A 21,145-nucleotide genomic window follows, 5' to 3' on the forward strand; every position below is an offset into this window, starting at 1 on the left:
CGACCTGTTGGAAAACAGTGGGCGGTCTACCATCTAGAGAGGGTTAGGAGGGTCCCACTAACATTTTTTGTTTATTCTTTTTTACTTTTTTCCCCACACCCCACGCCAATGAAATATTCATCAAATGACTTTTATAATAAAATTTTATTTTTACCCATAAAATACATGTTATTATTTATTTATTATATAATAATAATAATAATAATAATAATGATAATAATAATAATAATAATAATAATAATAATAATAATAATAATAAAAAAAAATTGATTTATAATCTTAATAAGATGACCCTCAGAGTGTTTGCGGCATTATGATGAATGAGAATTCTAGCATAGACTACCCTAGATACAGTGACGAGGATGATCAAAGCCCCCACCCCCCACCCCGCAATTTTTGAGTGGCCTTGTGCCTTATATTTTTTTGTTTTTTTTTACATTTCAGGAAAATAAAATATATATCTCAAAGAAATAAAATATATAAATCAAAGAATCAGTCCCCATCGTACTACACTATATTATCCCACAATGCTCCTTCACCACCACAAAGTTTACACTCTTCTTTCATATAATTTATTACAATAATATTTAATGCACAATCTTTAGTGTTTCCTATCGAAATGGATTACTTTTATTCTTGAACATTTGTTAGGATTGATAGCTTTAAAGAATTAAAAGTTTATTTTCAGAAAACGTGTTTGTTAATCTTTTATTTTTTGCCCTTTGGATTTCTGAAGCTTGATTCTGTATCACAAATCAAGATTTAGTTATTCAAAGAATAAAAAAAATAACAAAAGATCCAACATTAAAAGTCAAATGTGAAAAGTCAAAGAAGTGAATCAATAAAGATAAAAAAAAACAAAAAACTTTCTAATTGTAACAGATGTTGTATTGTGGTGAAATAAACACAGGATTGAAAGTCAGCTTACAAGAGACCAAAAATTCAACAGTGACATGCATAGGAACGTGTGGTGTGAAAGCTTGAATATATATATAATATTCTGTGTTGTGAATATGGATTGCCATTTTTACTTTTCTGGGATAATCCAAGACTATAAAAGCTGTGCATTTCAACTTGTCGAGTAGATAAGTAATCAAATTCTTAATTGACTAATAAAGATTACAGAAACTTATTGTCCTGTTTTCATTACAATTTATTCAATTAAAGAATGGAAGATTTTATGCGACTGAAGCAATTTACAACAGATTCAGAAAGCGATTTGGCCGACAAGTGCTGGAAACATTGGTGGGAGACCTTTACAAAATTTATCAAGGTTCTACATTCAGAAAGACCGGGACTTCCCATCAATAAGTATGCGCTCCTAACCAACTACCTGTCTCACAAAGCCAACGAAATTATCTCGGATCGTGTTACCTATGAAGAAGCAATCAATGTGCTGGACACTATATACATAAAACCCAAAAATGAGATATTTTCTAGACCCATACTTGCAACTCGTCGATTAGAAGCAGGGAAAACACTGGACCATTTCCTTAAGAGCCTTCAGTCATTTTTCAAAGGTATGCAATACTTCTAAAATATGATATAAAGTCACTTGTCAAAATATATCTGCAACTTTAGCCGCCACTCCAGACTGCCTTTCAAAAAGTAAAAGTAAAAATTAATGGGAGATCTGCGAATGTTTTGCTCGATACTGGCAGCTCAGAAAATGTTATTAAAGAAAGCTTTGTAAAAACCAACAAATTGTATTTCACCTCCGACCCCAGAAAAGTAAAAATGGCAAATGCATCATTGTCTGCATAAGTAAGTGGTTATTGTTTAGCAGACTTACTATTTAATGATGTCTCCTATAAGATCACTCAATTATCCGTAATGAAAAACCTTTGTTGTAAAATAATATTGGGACATGATTTTTTTGCAACACTCGCAGATTGAAATTCCATTTAGTGGTTCAATGCCCGCATTAAAAATTTGTGGATTGGCGACAGCAAAAAATCCAGCACCCGTCACTTTTTGAAAACCCAACTGAAAATTGCAAATATGAAAAGTGAAAAGCAGACGTTTTTCTAATGATAATAAAAAATTTATTGCCTCTGAGATAAAACAAGTAGAGACGTTTCCTCTGTCTCGTCAAGCCGTACAGGCATTCAAGGGACTTAAAAAAGATATTGCGAGCCAGATATTACAACAATAGACCAGAATATTCCTCTGGTTGGTGAAACGGATACCTCAGACTGTTATATGCTTCTTTGAGACAAGCTAATCATCCTGTAGCCTTTTTTTCAAGGACCCTCTCACGGGCTGAATGATGACACCCCGCAATTGAAAAAGAAGCCTACGCCATAATCGAAGCATTAAGAAAATGGTGGCACTACTTGAACAGAAGCCATTATAAACTTATTATTGATAAAAAATCAGTTGCTTTTATATTTAACTGGAAGACTACAAGCAAAATAAAAAATGAGAAAATAGCGAGATGGAGAATTAAACTATCATGTTTCTCTTTCAACGTCAGCTACCAACCCGGCAGAGAGAACTTAATAGCTGATACACTGTTAAGAGTATGCTGCACAGCATTAAGCGAGGACAAACTCTGAACACTACATAACAATCTCTGTTATCCGGGCATTACTAAAATGATTCATGCTGTGAGGCGTAGAAAATCGCTTTTCTCGGTGAAGGAGGTAAAAAGAATCACAAATTCCTGCCGAATGTATGCTGAAATAAAGCCTCAATTTTATAAACCCAGAACTGGCGTTTTAATAAAAGCAACACAACCGTTCGAAAGATTAAATCTTGATTTTAAAGGACCACTACCAAGCAAACCAAGGAATCGATATACATTAATTGTTGTTGACGAATATTTACGGTTTCCTTTTGCCTTCCCTTGTTCAGACATATCGGCTACTGCAATTATACAATGCCTCTGTTCAGTATTCGCTGTCTTTCGCTGTCAAACCGAGGGACTTCTTTCATGTCAAAGCAGCTTCAACAATTTCTACAGAAACGAGGAGTAGCCATAGCCAAACAATTACCTACAACCCTAAGGATAACGGCTAATGTGGCATTATTTGAAGGACAGTTCAATTGGCTGCATCAAATAACGGATGTTCGATTGATAATTGGGAAAATCTCCTTCCTGTCGCATTATACGCCATACGATCCCTATTGTGTACTGCCACGAATGCTCTTGACACGACATCTAATGACAATGTCTTTGTTGGGGCTCCATCAGACACTTCAGATGGGCGAACACCTGGATCCCTGACAGATGAAGAACTAGCACTGGAAAAACGTGTTCATCCAGGAACTGATTCTATCTGCTCTTCTGAGAAGGAAACATTTTGGAGCAAGGTATTTTAGGGCCCATAGACAGGCTCACACTGAAGAGCCTAATTGTTTGAGTACTCCGACCCTGAATCATGGACTGCCAAGGCGGTGACTGCTAGCTCGTAAGGAGCTTGGATATTTAAAGGACTCTCCCTTATGAGTGAGAAATTTGGTGGGGGAGAATGTTGTGAATATGGATTATCTCCTCTTTGATAATACAAGCCTATAAAAGCTATGCATTTCCGTTTGTCGAGTAGACAAGTAGTTGAATTCTTAATTGAATAATAAAGATTACTAGACGGAAACTGATCGTCCTGTTTTCATTACATTCTGATTTCTACAATAATCCTGAAGTTCTGATATAGGATGGCCAAACAAACTAAGAGCAGCATGTCTTCAACTGACACCACCTCAATTAAACACCATTTCTCACAAAATTACTTTTTGGCAACAAATAATATGGACATCAAAGATGGTTTCAAGATAATTCCCAAACAGGTAAATCATTATATGGAACTCAAAATCGTTTATAACCTGGAGTCGACAATTTAAATCAGCTTTACTATACCTTGCTTTTTACACTCTTGCCATACAAAACTTTTATGTGTGGAACAGCGATTCTTTACTGTCTTAGAATTTGGATTTTTCTCATCACAGATTATGTTTGAATTAAATATTTGAGAAGGTTGGACAAAAGATTATGTTTGGTAGCAGAATGGGACAGATATATAAAATTTTGTTTTAAATATAGCCAGTAGTAATATAAACTCTCTCTATCTCTGCCTAAAACATGTACCTGAGGTATAATAAATATCTATATATTTTAGATACAAATGCCAATGTACCATGATCCAGCTACAAACATCCTTATCGCCATTATCACCACTAGACATCTCTTATTCGACAGATAAAAACAACTTTCAAAAGAAGTCTTCACCTCTTTAAGTTAATTTTTATACAAACTATTGAAGAAGTGAGGCATTATACTATACTGACTCTTGTTTATGAATCAATACTAATATTGCCAATTATTACAAAGCAACAGATTTTATTGAGAAGACAAGTTTTTCAATTGGTCACAACAGTTATAAAAAAATGAGAAATTACCATCTTTCCCCCTCTCTTCCTCTCTTTTCATTTAACATCACTTTATATTTGTTCAGAAACAGACGGTTTTTGATATTTCATAAGTTTTCCTTGGCTGGCCAATCTTCCCGCGATTCAAAACATCCATACTTCTGCATTGGTTTATTCAGTAGAATGAACAATTCACATGACCACACTAGTGTAACTGATTACCCTTAGAATAACGCCTATGCTGGGTAAATGTAGTGCTTTCAGCAAATCCTCTGTTCTGATATGTTGGGTTTGATCAGATTTCACATTGCAGATATATCTAATAATGGATTTGTCAATACTCTGCAGTTTGGTTAGAGATGACTAGATGGGGTGCTCAGCATTTGTTGGCATATAATATGTCACTCTGGTGGACAACCCATAATTTTATCAGAGGCAACAACTGTGTTCACCCTTGTGGTTATATTAAGTTAACATCCACCACCTGCGCCACCCTGTATATCTCCTAGGTGGCAGAAAAAATTTACTATTGGCGAAGTGTTATCATTATTCCAATTAAAAAATAACAATAAAGTAGCTTCCCATTGACGAGAGCGATTTGAAGGTTTCTTATATTTTATATTATCTTGATAATATTGTAATTTTTCTTCTTTTTAGGATTTTTATTATTATTCTTATTCAAGTCAACCACTAGGAACAAGCTTCTAGAGGCTGTGGTTAGACTGTAGACATTGAAACATTTCATTGTGGTGCTGAATGCATCATAGCTGATCATCTTTGTATTATTACAGGGTAGAACGATAAATTTGTCGTTCTAAAGAAAACAACACTATAGTTTTATTTTAAAACTTTTATTGAACAAATCAATTCAGGTAACTTGATTATGCAGTAGAGCTGATATCTATTTAATGTAGCCGTCTTCAACCTCAATCACCACCTCGAAACGGGTCTGGAACTGGGAGCATGCCTTTTGCACTGGCAGGAGCTCGGCAAATACTTGGCAGATGACGGCGATTAGGCTGGCTTTGGCATTGTGTGGGTTCTGTTGGTGATGTTCTCGACATATGATTAAACGAAGTAGTCCAGCAGGTTGAGGAAGAGGAAGGGGGATAGTGAGAGAAAGGTACAAAGTCATAGCACTCCTTCTGAAGCCAAGCATGAGTCTCTTTAGACGTAGGCCGGCACACTGGTCTGCCAGCTATCATCTGATTGCACCAAGGGATCACCGCACACTTCAGCACATCCAAGTACACTTTGGTGTTGACTTTCAAGCCGACTTCAAAGATGTGAGGTGGGATAATGTGGCCCTCACTTGAAACCACACTAAAGACCATAACCGCGGCTGGAAACTTTGTTAAGCTGTGTCCTCAAGCATTGAACCATCTGGATTTGTATTTCGAAGGCGCTAGCAACGATCTTGTCGTCATAATTTGGATCAGTAGAGAGTATGTACAGTGGTGCATCTCTGATCTAGGTCATTGAACATTGTGTCACTTTCAGATATGATAGAATGCTCCTATCGTTCTTGGGATTTGTACATAACTAGCCAACTAGAAGATGGTCTGCAACAAAAAAGAAAACCAGTTTTCATTGAACGGAAACACAATCATGTTGTATTTTCTAGGGTGAAGATTTTATTGTTTGACCTTGTATTCCTCTCATTTGAGCAGCAGAGAATGTAAAGGGACTTAACTCTGGCCTACAACATTATAAACAGGAATTTAAATCTAAATCAAGGAGTTTTTTTACTCCAGAACAAAGTTGCAGTCTCCAAAGTATTCAGTTAAAGATGTATCACAGGCACTTTCATCTCAATAGAAAAATGGCAGTATTCTCTGTATTTTTGCCCTGTGTAACAGCCTACCAATGGAGGTAGTAAAAATGACTACTATATCTAGGTTTAAAAATATTCAGACTATCTAGGTATCACAGTATGTTTTGTCTTTTTAAACTAATTAGGTGTGCATTGGCAGGTAGTAATGTACATGCAAGCGGGACACTAAATCTTTTTTCATGATGGTTTTTTTTTGTAACTAATTAGTGTTGGCAGGTTATAATATGAATTGACAGGTTGTAACATGTGTTAGCAGGTCATAACACATGCACTAACAAATAAACAGAAAAGAGAAACATATTTTTACTTTGATCAACATTTTCTGCTGCCTGCTCAATCAGAAGGACTTTCTCTGGTCGTGACAAATCCATGAAACGAAACACATGACTTTTGAACAAGAGCTGCTGGACCTTTTCTTGCAATTTTATCACAAACTCTTTCCATTCCTAAAAAGACAGAACAAAAATAAATCATAAATAGATAATGTTTTATAAAAAAAATAGCTTACATTGTTTTTTTCTCCTAACATAATTATCACTTATTTTGCCCTTTAATGACAATGAATTACCTCCCCTATATTCTGAAACAGCTGTATCCGATTGGTCAAAAGCATTCTCTTTGACCAATCAACAGGCACTTATTTTGGACAAGCTGTATTAAAAAAAAAGCCTTTGTTCTTTATCTTCTTGAGATTATGGTTCAGTCAACACATAAGGAAGCTTCTCCTTATTTTGAATGCAATTTACTTGAATCAAAATAATTTAGGGAGATGTTTATTTCTAACAGTAAAAGACTTATTTAATATTTATAGTTGTAAAAAATAAAATTAGTTATAAAAAAGACACATTCATTGTGTGTTAAAGTAATATTTGTGATTTAAAAAGTGAAAGATGTATAAAACTTATATCCTATCTTTTAGAACCAATAAGAGAGTATGAGTACAACAAATCTCCAAAAACGCATCTTGAAAAATGCACAATTTCATACAAAAATGCACAATTTTATACAAAAGTGCACATTTTATGCAAACAGGAGATCCTGAGAGATAATTAAAATTTAATAAATAACAAATTATGACATCGTTCTGTATGTCATCGACACACTTGGTTTTAAAATAAAATCAAACATTTCAGTTACATTTCAAATTATGAATTTTTTCCTGCTTTAATTTTATTGTTTTACTTTTGTGAAAATATGTCTTGTTTGGCGTAACAAGACATATTTTCACTAAAGCATAAAGTGCTACTGTGATAGGAGCCAGATTTATGGGAGGCGGCAACATGGGTGGGGAGTTAGACAGCAAGATGTTTACATTTAAATCTCTGCACTTTGGTATTGTAGTGGAAACAAGGAGCTGGAAGAGAATTCCAATGGCAAGTGGCCCAAGAAGCTACCAGAGAAGAAAATGTGTATGCTGAGGAAACAGGGAGCATAGAGTAAATTCTAAAAGCGAGTAGTTTGAGGAAATAAGCTATTAGAGTAGAAAAGTTTTCAGTATTTACAGTGAAGTAATGGGATTTTGCTGCTAATTGTGTACCAATTCAGATATGGCGACAATACTCCATGCATGAGTAAATGGTGGCTTTTATGACTGGGTATGTGAAAAAAAAATATATACCTTTTTTTTTTTTTAATTTTCTTATTTTTCTGTCTTTGCTGGGGATTGGTCACCCTACTAGATATCAGACATTCACCAACTATTTCAGAGATTCAAACGGAGAGATCATTTTAGGATTCTAAATATCCTTTTAAGCATAATTGCTTGGATCTCTCTTGCACTTGATACAACGAGTATATTTGCCTGGTAGTTTTTTAAAATTCCTTTTCATGAGCTCGGGGAGATTAGCAGCAGCAGTAGCAAAAGAACATGCATATGCAAATTAGGAAGTGTGCGCGAGAAGAGTAAGGAAAGAAAAAGGGAAAAAAAACGCAACACGTGCCTGACAGAAAAACAAAGTCAGTGTCAAAGAAAATGGATATGTAAATGTGAGGCGCAGCATGGGTTTGGAAGAAGGAGAAACACGTTTTAAGTTTAAATGGACAGTTGGCAGTGAGAGACTTTTACATGGTGTTGAAGCAATTATAACGGAGAAAGAAAAAAATGCTGACTCAGATATTTTATTTATTTGCTTTATTTGTTTGCCCATTTGCAATGTAACGGCAACATTACATTATATTTATTTTGGTCAATATGAAGAAAAAAGAAAGAAAAAAAAGTTACCATGGAAAAATGCAGTCACAAAAGAAAGGTGAAAAGAAAAAAAAAGAAACGCAGTCACAAATAAGGTCTTAAAAAAACGTCCGAAAGCGGAGAACTTGAAATAAAAAATGATAGTTGGTGAGTCACTTGTTTGCATTTTTTTTCTTCTTTTCTACTCATTTTTTAATCTTCTTCTGTTCCTATCAGCCATATGTTAAAGACAAATGTTCTAGTTTTACAGTCAATTATGCATTAACATAAGTAATATTGTTTCATACTCATTTTATAAGGCTGCAAATAGCTTGTTTTGTTTTAAAGAGAAATTTGGAATAAACCATTTTGAGTGGAACATATTTTTATAAGTTTGTGTTTGGACTTTTTAAGTAGTATCTGTAGTTTCTTTGTTATGAATTACTAAAAGTTTTAAAATTTAAAAAAAACTTGGTTGGAGGTTTTGCAAGACTAGAATAAATGTTTAAACAATTATAACAGGTGAAAAAAGTAAATATAAGTATTAAAATAAGTACTAAAAAAAATAAGTCTAATTTTATTTCTACAAAAAGTAGTAATTTTACTCTAAGCTTATAGGCCGTATATAATTGACAACCTCACACTGGCCAGGTTTCACTTCCATATATATCACCCGACGTACAAATGCCTGATAGACTCTTCCCTTCGTTGACATTTCAGTAAAACTAAAACATGACATCTGAATTTCAAATTACCACTATAGTAAAATGTAGTATATGTTCTACTCTTAGAGAAAGAGAAATCCTTCTCGATTGAGACAATTTTAATTTTTGTCTCATTCACAGCACCCTTTTCTGGAGAGTTGGATACCCTCTTTCTTCAAATAAAAATGAACCTTCTATCTAACTTTGCCTTCATGGAGAGGCAAAAAATCGGGACCTATGGATACAAAATAATTTCTGGTATGGTTGAGAAGTTTAAAGACAAAAAATATTCTGGTTCATTTGTGTTCAAAACTGAAGAAAAATTAATTTTTTCATGCAGCCCTGTATCATAATGAATCATAAGAACAACTGAAAACTCTTGTTTCCTTAGCCTTTTAGCTAGGAGCAAAGCACAGTATTATAGCAACTTAATCATGAACTGATTCCCACAATGTTTCTCATTACTTACCTTCTTCACTTTTTTGTTTCTGCTTCGTTTAGATTCATTTTTCTCCATTCACTTCATAAAGTAAGTAAATTTAACAGGAACGTGTGAACCCAAAATATTTTTCAAACAATAAAATCTTTCCAAGCCCCAAAAAGTAACAAATCTATGTGAAAATGATAAGTTAGTGTAAAGTTAGAAACTTCTATAAAACAAACAGTCAAGAGGCACAAAGAATTCACTAGCGGCCAAACAAAACGGGGGAAACCGAATCCAGCATAAAAAACTGGCCGTTCAGCATGCGAACCGTCTAGCCTTCAACTAACTCACACAACGGTCGAACGATAGCGCAGTGGAAGAAATCATGATCAAGGTTTTCCTCCCAATCTCCGTATCAGACACAATTAGGTGTCTCAGTAAAACCCGCTGCATAGAGTCTTTTGCCGACCCAGAGGGCATTTCGAATTACCAGCCAGGTGAGTGATGCCTCGTAATTATCGAAGCAGCTCGACCCAGGCACCCAAGGCCATATCAAGCAGTACTCCTCTTTCGTAAAACCGAACTCCTCAATCTCGAACGGATCCCCACACTGAAGCTCGATATAGTGCCTTGCTAGACAACATCTGGGTGTCAGAGAGGCATTCTTTCCCCCGTAGAAGGAATCTCAAGGTCTGATTACACTCGCGATAGAAAGGGCACTCATTTCGGGGCAACTTGTGTGCCTCCCCCTCAGCCGAATGCATACTCTCCAAAGTCTAAAAGGCTTTCTTAGTGTCTTTCATCCAGAAGACACCGTTTCCCTCACTAGGTGTACACATTTGGTCCAGATATATCAGCCTAAGAGTGTGTCTACAAATTTCCACACTAGGCATACCCAAACCGCCTTCAGACGGAGGCAGATAACAGACCTCCCGGCTAACCATGGCTTGCTTTCCGCAAAAAGAGCACGCACCAGATCAACTAGTGAGGTCTCCGGGAGTGGAAGTACTGATAGACGGTATAGGATGAGGGGGTAGACATGAGAATTACATATCTCCGCCCGACCCTTCAATGACAGGTTTCTCAAGGCCCACAAATGAGATGTGACCTTGACCGCTTCCAATACTTCCGACCAATTTTTCTCCAGCTGGAGGTCGGGACCAAACCAGATGCCGAGTAGCTTGCAGGGCCCATCAGTCCAACCAAAGGGTCTCTGAAGGGGCATACCCCTCCAGGCACCAATACGTAAGTCAATAGACCTAACGTAGTTTATTATGACCCCTGTGACCTTTGCATACCAACTTGTTTCTATGTCAACAACTCTAATCTCGGCACTGCTCGTTACAAGCACGGTCACGTCGTTGGTATAGGCAGTATACTTTACCAGGGTAGAGCCACCTGGCAAAGTAATCCCGCGAAAGACCGGATTCACCTGAAGCTGGTGCAAATATAGCTCATGCGCAAGCACATATAACATGAGTGATAACGGGCAACCTTGACGGATGGATCTTGTTAGCATGAAGGGCTTCAACCTCATCTCATTCACTTCCACCAAAGCACCAGGGTTAGTATACAAGAGGCAAATCCAAGAGCGAAACTGGGGACCAAACCCAGCCGAGCAAAGAACAGCCTTTAGGTAACGGTGGTCTACTCTGTTAAATGCTTTGGACTGATCTAAATTGATCAGCGTGGCTTCTGTGTTGACTTTTTCTACGATCAAGTGTAATGTGTGCAAATTATCTTGAATCATCTGGCCCTTATTAGACAGTGTAAGACAATCTGCAGACGATTTGCTAAGATCTTGGCCAAAATCTTTAACTCTGTGTTTAACATCGTTAAGGGCCGGAAATTACCAATCCCATCCCCTCCATTTTGATCTTTGCGCAGCAATTTAATGATCGCCCTGATAAAATACTGAGGTATGCACCCATTTCTAAATCAGGAGTTAAAAAGTACGGCCAGCAAATTGATAAAAATACACCTCGTAGGGCAGACCATCAATCTCAGGGATCCTGTCTAGCCTGACCTGTTTATAGGCCTCAAGGAATTCTTCCTCTTTTATGCTACCTTCACACCTAGCCGCTTCAGTCGCCTCAAAGCGAGAAAAGTCGGCTAAATAGGTGTCAAACTGTTCAATAGTCAGACTGGGCTCCTTGGTGAAAAGTTCCTGAAAATGAGTCCGAAAACCTTGCAATATTCCGTCATCAGATGTTACAGTTCGTCCGGCCGGCAATGTGACGCTGGCGATGTGTCAATCAGCAAAACGTTGAAACTCCTCCGCATGCAGTGACGTGGCCATATTTGTTGCTTCGTTCAGCGCTCTTTTTAACCGCCCTAACTAGTAATCCCGGGTCCTCCCTGTTTTCCAATGAGTCCAGTTCAGCCTTAACTATAGTATAACTATCACTATCCCCCTCCTCCACCGCTCTTTCTAATCTATCTTCTAGTGTCGCTTTCACTGCTCTAGAACTAAGGTTGAGCCGGCGACTAAACTCAGCAGTGAAGGACCTAATAACTTTTTTTAGGTTACCCCACCACTTATTCCTGATAATAGCCCCCGTCAGTTCCCTCTGTATGGTTAGTAGAAGCTGTTCTCTTGACATGTTGAACTTCCAGTAACTAGCCATCCTAGGCTTAACACTATCTAAGTTTACTCGAACTTGGACAAGCCTATGGTCTAAATAAACTATATTATGAAAACTTGGACAGTCTAGGTCGACTCTCCTAACTAAGAACTGATCAATGTAACTTGAAAGTTGCACCAAATCAGAGCCACGTCTACCTGTCCAAGTCCGTACTAAATCCCTGGACTTTTCGTTTCAAAATTTATCGACAAGATCAAACTTGTTGATAAAGTCTCGAAACGCCTTAGCATCCCGGTTCTGGTTAGTAACACTTGTGGTATAAACCCCGCAATCTAACTCGGGATTCAGGACCACATTCCAGTCTCCCGCTAAAACTAACCAATGAGACGAATTCACCGAAAAAAGGAAACTAGCTCAGTACAGCTATTGGGTGCATAAACCCCAATAAAACGAAATGCCACATCCTTTATGGTAACATCCAGTACATACAATCTTCCATCCGGATCTGCATATACAAGGTCACACGACGCATCAAGAGTGCACTTAACTAGCCAGGTACCCGCCCCCCCCCCCTTGCATGGGTATCATAATGTGCTGAATAGAGCTGAAAGTCTCTAAGGAGCACACCCTGATAATCACTTGGAATAAAGTGAGTTTCCTGAATACAACATATATCCACACCAAGGCGTTGAAGGTCGCATGCAACTCAAAGTTTACGAGAGGCGTCCCTCAACCCTCGGACATTCAAACTAACTAATCTTAAGGCCATCTTGAGTCACTTAAGGTTAGGAATCCTGACCAAACATAGATGGTGTCAAGACACCGACAGCTGTCCCCATAGATCCAGTGGTCATTTCAGTGGTGATTGACCCGTCAGGGGACAGACCACCAATGTCAAGAGGGAAAGTTAATTTTATGGCCCTATATAATGATGGATGCCTCCTCCATCATGGTCCATAAACCATTTGCCTCCACCCTTGGTCTAACGACCGTTAAGACCCGCTTAGCTGTTGGGAAATGGTCCGGGTTACTAATGTCTTTATCGTTTAGGTTTTTAAAAGCAACGAGATTTTTATATAATTTGTTTTATGAGTCTTGATTACTATTTCCCTTTCTTGAATAATAGTGCGCAAAAAAGGGGGCAGATTTTTTCTTTCTTTGCTCATTGTCATTAGAGGGGCTTCTATGCCATTTTTTGTCAGAGGGTGTGGGATGGGGCATGTCAGTTTTCATAGGAGAAGGGGGTGGAGTGTTTTGTGGCGTGTTGGCAGGGGTACAAAAAGGGGATGGTTTGGGGCTCTTTTTTTTGGAAGGAGGGGGTCCTAGGGAAGTCAGTTTTTTTTTCTCTGGAGGGGAGCGAGGTATTAACAGAGGGTGGGACTTTTTTTGGGGGGGGGGCATTTTTCTTTTATTTCTTTTGGAGTCGGGATGGTTTTTTTTGGGGAAAAGGAAATCAGGAAATAGGATAGATTTTTTTTCTCTCTTTTTTCATCAAGGGCTTCTTTTAATTTCAGCAATTCTTTGAATTTATTTCCTCCGGGATCTTTACTGGTCCTAATATTTAGTTTCTCCTCTTTAGTTAGAGATTGTGCGTAGGTTTTCCAAGGGGATTTTTTCGACGGAACAAGTTTTCATTCATCTTTTTGCAATTTCAGAGTTGCATGCGGTCTCGAATTCGTCTGGTGTGACTTCTGTTTGTTGGGCTTCCTTGACAGGTTGTTTTTCGGCAGTTTTACGGTCTTCTTGACCCTATTTTTGGGGTTGTTTCTTGCGACTGGCTGCTTCTAGGGGCAAGTATACGTGAGATGTCCGACTTCCCCGCAGATCCAGCACGGCGGTCATCTTCCTGCGACCACAGTGAGAAGTTTTTCTGCTTCAGCTTTGATGTAGTAGGGGATCCTTAAGAATGCTTCTTTGTTTAGTAAGATGTCAAACGACCAAATGCCGTTACTGTTTCCTTAGTCGATCTGATGAGTTTCTTGGTTTTTTTTGTCAATGACAAAAAGAGAAATGTTTTTGTTAAGTTTTGAGACATTGTGTTGAACAAAGATGGCGGTGTAGTTCAGATCAGTAACCAAGATGGCGGCTAAGAATCAAATGCGGTCTGTGCCATAGTTAACGGCGAACTGATTGAATCCAAAATTCGACAATTTTATAATAATTTTTAAATGTTTTCATTGGTTGTTTAGCACAGCCGTTGGTTATAAAAATGATTGGCGAATCCATTCGTCTCATACCCCCACCACTTCGTCTGATGGGGAAGGTCTCCTAGCGGCTTCGGCTGCAGGGAGACAGGGTAGTACACGTCAAGGATTCATCACTTGACACTCAGCCCAACAGGTGAAAGGCCGGGAACCGGTCCAGCACCTGTTGGACTGAGGTACGCCGCCTGGGTAATACCTAGGAGGTCCACCCTCCCAGGCCTCGCCACCGGGCTTTCCGGTGAGGCAAGTTTATTGCTTGCTGCCTGAGGCGCCCTGACCGGGGAATGCCGACGGGATTACTCAGGCAATTTTTAAAATTGCTGGAGTGCCCCTTCTTTAGGGGAGCCTGCGGGATTCCCACTTTCCGGCCTTGTGCCACATATTGCTGATGTGGGCAGCAATTAAATATATACCCCCACCACTCATCTGATGGGAAAGGTCTCCTAGCGGCTTCGGCTGCAGGGAGACAGGGTAGTAGTACTCGTCAAGGATTCGTCACTTGACACTCAGCCCAACAGGTGAGGGACCGATAACCGGCTCAGCACCTGTTGATTTCTGCTTGTTTTCTTTCATTCTGCCAAAGGCAAAGCTGAGGTGAAAGAATATCTCACAATATTAAGTTTCATGTCTGTAGACCAAAAACTGACAGAAGGGTTTTGGTAGGCAAAAGTTTTTAAACAAATATATATACGCATACATAAATATATATAGAAAGAGGTTTGAGTTTACTATAAGTTTTTTATGCACATATTATACAAGTAAAAACATGCAGAATATCTGCACGTAATAGTTAACTAAAGAGGATCATTCCATTAAAAAAAAAAAAAATAATAGGGAATTAATTAAAATGAATGTTTAAAAGAATATGCAACTTAGCTAGATCTTTTGGAGATGAATGCAATTCCATGACCCCCCCCCCCACACATATATATATATATATATATATATATATATATATATATGAACAAATGATTAATAAAACATGTTAAAAGACATCTTGAAAAAGAGTTAAAAACATATTTAATTTTAAAAGGAAGCACAAGATAAGTAAATAGTCCTTAATCCGCGGAGTTTCGAAGAAATACTCTCCTTCTCATCAGAGGGCAGGAATTAGCAAAATGCAGGATCAGATTTTGCAAGTAAAAGTATTTAATGAAACTACAAGTAAGTCACAGATCTTACTTGGTTAAAAAAAAAGGGTGAGATAAGGGGAATAGGAGGTAAAAGAAAAATGATAAAAAGATTTCACATGAATGGATAGTCCGGTGAAGGGTAAAAAATCCAAAACGATCTAATTAAAAATTTCCAATCCAATGGGTAAGTTCCAAATGGTCCAAAATGATCCAAAAGGCAGAGTTCCTTGAAAAAAATCGCCAATGGAATGCATTCCAAAAGAAAAAGCACTGCAGAGAATATTTAAAACACGTCTGTCAAGGCTGGAGGAATCAAGTAAATTAAGGTTTAAAAAAAAAAAAACGGAAAAGTGTTGAAAGTTTAAATTTGAAAAGCAAGGTCAAACTGACCCAGACAAAAAGCGCGAAAGTTAGCGTTAATAATTAGGTCAACTTAGATATGCACGTGAAAGTCCCAGAATTAAATTAAGAAACACGAGTCAGAAGAACAAATAAATGGCTAAGTTTATGAAATGGAGCGTTTATTATATTAAAAAAAAAAAAAAAAGAAATGAAAGTAAATAAATTAAAAATTGAAAATTAAAAATTAAAGAGTTAAAATTTTTTTTAAAAAACCTATATATACATATATACACACACATACATATACATATATATCTATATATACACACATACACATACATACAGACACACAAATGCATACATACATGTACATACATACCCACACGCATATACATATATATACATATATGTATATATATACAATAACATATATATATATATATATATATATATATATATATATATATATATATATATATATATATACAATAACATATACATATATATATATATATATATATATATATATATATATATATATATATATATATATATATATATATATATATATATATAAATTGGTGCTTCTACACTTTATCGCCGAAACTGGAGACGCCATTTTATTTCGAGCACCTGTCGATTAGAATCAGAGAGAAAAATCAGTATTTTAAACTATGGCCGAAGATAGAAATAAATAACAAAAAAAGATAAACTAGATAAAGTTCCGGAAAGTACTATGAAAAAAATAAATGATAATAAAAGTAAATAATGTGAAAGAGAACATACATCCATAATTGTTTAATTAGAAATGTTTCGATTTAATTAATGAAAACGGGAGATTTTCATTTAATTTAGATTAATTTATTATTTCCGGAAGCAATCGTTTAATTCATGCTTCGGCCATAGTTTAAAATACTGATTTCTCCCTTGGATTTTAATAGCAAGTGCGCGAAATAAAATGGCATCTCCAGTTTCGGCGATAAAGTGTAGAAGTACCAAGAAATCCTTCTAGACTGGGACAGTTTTCATTTTTGTTTCGATTCAGAGTACTTCTTTTTGAAGGAGTTCGTTTGTTTGGTTTTTTTTTTTTTTTTTTTTTTCAATATTAAAAACTGACGCGGGGGAGCAAGTATACAAATGTCAATTGGTTGCCTTAACGACGATATAACAACAAACAATTATAAAAACAACACGACGATACCCATTATGATTTTTTTTTTTTTTTTTTTTTTTTTTTAGGGATTGGTGTTTTGTTTTGTTTTTGTATTTTATTTATTTATTTATTTATTTTTGTCCAAAATACGTAAACTTTGAACATTCGCTTTTACAGAAAAACAAGTTTTTAAGTAAAATTGTGGAAATTAAAACATACTAGTTGATAATTTCATAATCAAAATAAAATAATTTTATATAAAAGTTTAAATTTAAATACGTTAAAAAGCAAAATCCAGTTTCATTAAAAAGTACAAAACACGATACTTTTTTATAGCCCAAGATTTGTTTATAATCTTGTGATTTTTAATAGGGATATTTTTTTTAGCAACGGATTATCTTAAAAATAACTTATTTAAACCATTTGTAACTATTTACTTGTCCGCTAGGGCAAAGTTAGGCAGTTTTAGTTTTTAATGTGGGGTGGGGACCCCCAGTCCCCACCCCTTAATAAAGGCAACAGGACTCCTCCTTCCCCCTAAAAGCGGTGCTACCTGCACTTCGGGCTAAATAGACTTACACGTTGATGGCCTTGTACCTAATTTGATCGAAATGTAAAATTTTAATAGTTTTTACAAATAATTGTAGTATATGTCCTGTACTTCGTCAAATACCTGTAAGTCAGCACACCCTCTCCTCCACGAATGAGGGCGCCTCAATCGATAGGCAATAAACACACGCACGCACATATTTCAGAGGGAGAGAAATCTCAGAATAATATATTAAACGATGACATCTTGAGACCGAATAACTTACCGAAGAAATGAGAATTTGATTTTTGCATTGAAGTAACCAAAAGTCAACATTGTCTTCTTCTTCTTTCGCCATTGTTGACATGGTGTTGTGTTTCTTTCTCAGCTTAGTGTGTTGTTGCCATTGTGTAAACACACACACACACACACACACACACACACACACACACACACAGGTATTTGTCAGGCAATCAAAAAATCTTGGGGAAGGAAGGGCTACTTAAGACAAAGTCGTATTCTTGTATGTGATAGGGATGCGTGAGAAATTCAATGTTTTCTAGGAACTTCCAATTAAGTGTGAAGAATGCACTCACCCTATATTTGCCACAATGAAACTTGAATAAGGGTTAAATATTATGATGATAAATCTGCAGGAGAGATGACCTGTAGAGGCCACGAGGCAAATAATTTGTAGAATCTCTTATAACTTTCCATGGAATCTTTTGCATTTATAGTGGCAACAGTAAAGCGATTCTGACGAATGCTAAAAAAATAAATGGCTTGATTGAATAACTTAGCCTCTTTCTTTTACTGCTTTGATAGGATTCACTCTTTTAGTTACTCCCAATAGCAAGTAAGTTTTCACAGGAACGTGTTAACTCTAAATATTTTCAACCAATGAAAATCGTTTCACACTCAAAAAGTAACCATTCTATGTGAAGCCAACACAAACGTAAAAACTCCTATTAAGAACAATGATCAAATAAGATTTTTCCCCAGATGACACCAGTCAGCGGTACGAAGAACCAAGAACGTTGCTTAACCCCAACCCATGTTTTTGGCTGAGGGAGGCAAGTCACAACGGAAAGGATTTAAAGACTCCCATACCAACCTTCTTCATCAGGTACACACATTCTTACACACTAATTACAATTAGACAAACAGAAACGAATTACTACTCACAGTTATACATGCACTAACAAGAACAAGGTGGACCGACACACATACACAATGCCACTACTTTTTTTTTTTTTACTAAACATGTGTTTGCACTATGAACATTTACTGGTTGAAAATAAATTGTATATGCATATAAAATTGTAGATATAGAATTGTTTTGTTATAAGATTTCAGTTTTTTTTTTCTTTTCATTTTTCATTTATAAAACTGTTCATGTTTTTAGTTAGCGCTTGCTAACTGGTGACCCTTCTATTCTCTTAATCTTTCATTTATTTCCATTTTTATGTGCATGTCTGTATGCATACTTTTCATTTTCTTATTTCACTAAAACAACTTTATATCCAATTTATATTAAATGTTGGTGTCGTTCTTGGCAATATCTCAACATGCTACCGTTATCCAAAATGGCCCTACTAAGACCAAAGACCACACCACACTTTGCATAGAATCTTCTGAAATCTTTTGTAAAGTAGTGTCTTCATAAAATAATCATTCAAAAGCTCACATAGACGATTTAAGGGCCAAAAACATTAATTTTATCATTAGGAGGGTTTAGTATAGATAATTTTAATTTTCCTATTGCCCCCGCCCCTCGATTTTTGGAGAGAATCTAAGATAAATTTCATTTACTTTTTCTGTTGCTTTTCTGTTACTTAGTCTAAAGATTTTAATATATTACTAAAAGAGCTAAAGATATGTAGAGGACATATAAATCCTAATCCCGTTACAAAAGAAAATAATGAAACGAATGGAATTGAAGGAAACAAAAACTCAATTGATGGTATGGAATAAACATGTCGTTTATTTTCTGTTGGAAATAAAAATGGTTTAGTTGTAACATGTGTTCATTCAGGCGTTGACGACTACATGCGTGGAAAAGAAAGAAATGAAGTCGAGGGCGAGAAATGGCCGTCCTACACGTAGAAAGGAAAATAGAAAAAGAGTGTTTGCCTCAGCAAAACCGTGTGTTCATGATAGCAGTCGTCCACGCGGAAAAGTCTTCAAACCAAGAGCTATGGACACCGAACTTGCCTGGTTGACGAAACCAGGCAAAAGGGAAGAAAGAGGAAGTTGAATAGTGTCGTGGACTTTTATATCGGGGTGAGTGTTCTGACTGCGCATGTCTGGAATTCCTTTCAGGGGAAGTGACGTTTCGCATGTGTGTGTATGTGTGTGTACATGTGTGTGTGTGTGTGTATGAGGATGCGTATGTGCGTGCGTACATGTGGGTGTGTATATGTGAGGAAAACATGTTCGAACAGATATGTCTAACCCGATTTCTTTTATCAATTGTGAGAATCTTCTGAAATGATTCGTAATCTTTTGGAGTTTCACATTAAAAAAATTGAGTTAGTTCCTCCTCAGCTAGGATATTATCAAAAGAAAGAATGACTAAAATCTATCAAATTACAAAATAATTAATTTTTATTGATAAATTAATCCATGCCAAATAAGTGTTCATAAAGACTCAGAATACAAAGAGTCTGAGCATGTTCGGGTGGAAGAAAAATGTTTGACGACAAATTGAGTACACGTTTGATTTGGTCAGCACTGTGTGCATTTACATGCATGGAAATGAAATAAGCATGTAAATGTGTGTGCACACTAGCGTTCCTGTTTTACAAGTCATAGAGTGTGTACAAGAGTGTTCGATTAATTTAACTAGTGCAGTGTTTAGTAGCCCGTGAAAGTCTCCTGTTGTATCTATCAAAGCCTTTCAATCAGAGGTTAAGGTTAATTTTTAAGGACATGTCCATCTACGTCGAGTGTGGAAAAAATACCACAACAAAGAGAAAAAAGTTGTGTGTTTGGGTTTTTATAGTATGCGCAAGTTCTTGGCACTGAATATTTTCGCTTCCCTGACTGACTGAAAATAACAGCTGATTGGAGATTTTGTTCACTCAAGAGTCGATGTGTAATAAACAATATCATCCATTACTTTCCATCCTTAATATGAGATAACAATTCTGTGAGCCAATCGTTAGTCATATAAACAAAGTGGTGTAGTTAACAATTATGCCAGCCTTGAAAGATAGCAATCAAACCTGTAGGTTTTAGTTTCTTATCAACATCATCATGACTAGTAAGCACAGAGGGTGGGGAGCAAACGTTCTTGGGTTCATTTCAGCCAGTTTGAGAATTCTCTAGCTTTTGTCTACTTGTTTTAGAGGATTTTCTAACTTTGTACTAGCTTAGCATTTTCATATGGACTTGTTACTTTTTAGGGTTTGAAATGATTTTTTTTGTTTGGAAAATATTCAGTTCACACGTTCCTGCAAAACTTACTTGCTTTAGGAATAGAGGAAGCAAGCCTGAGAAAAGAAGAGAGTAATTAATTCAAACCATTTGCTTTTTAGCATCCGTGGGATTCATTTTGCGATACAGTTACCATAATATCACTTTTATATTTGTGACATTTTACAATAATATTGTGGGGTTGTCATTGGCGCCAAACATCGATAGACAGCAAATAAAACATTTAAATTTTTATTGAATCCATAACTTGAAATTTAAACG

At 36.4% G+C, this 21,145-nt stretch overlaps 1 protein-coding gene across 5 annotated transcripts in view; it reads right to left on the reverse strand.

Moving 5' to 3' along the window:
* LOC145294962 (uncharacterized) overlaps nt 1–21,145 on the reverse strand; it is a 95,052-nt gene that overhangs the window by 63,454 nt on the left and 10,453 nt on the right. For 2 of the 5 annotated variants that reach the window (XM_080141428.1, XM_080141425.1), the window contains exons 1-2: nt 17,733–17,892; nt 6,510–6,648 (exon numbers count right to left, since the gene is read on the reverse strand). In XM_080141428.1, coding sequence (XP_079997554.1) covers nt 6,510–6,648; nt 17,733–17,813 — 220 coding nt within the window. In that variant the 5' untranslated portion in view covers nt 17,814–17,892. Of the gene's footprint in view, nt 1–6,509; nt 6,649–17,732; nt 17,896–21,145 lie in introns of those variants that run through there. The other 3 variants (XM_080141427.1, XM_080141429.1, XM_080141426.1) reach the window with 3 other exon arrangements.

This window comes from Euprymna scolopes, chromosome 2, assembly GCF_053919585.1.
Source record: "Euprymna scolopes isolate OS-2025 chromosome 2, ASM5391958v1, whole genome shotgun sequence".
Lineage (NCBI taxonomy): Eukaryota > Metazoa > Mollusca > Cephalopoda > Sepiida > Sepiolidae > Euprymna > Euprymna scolopes.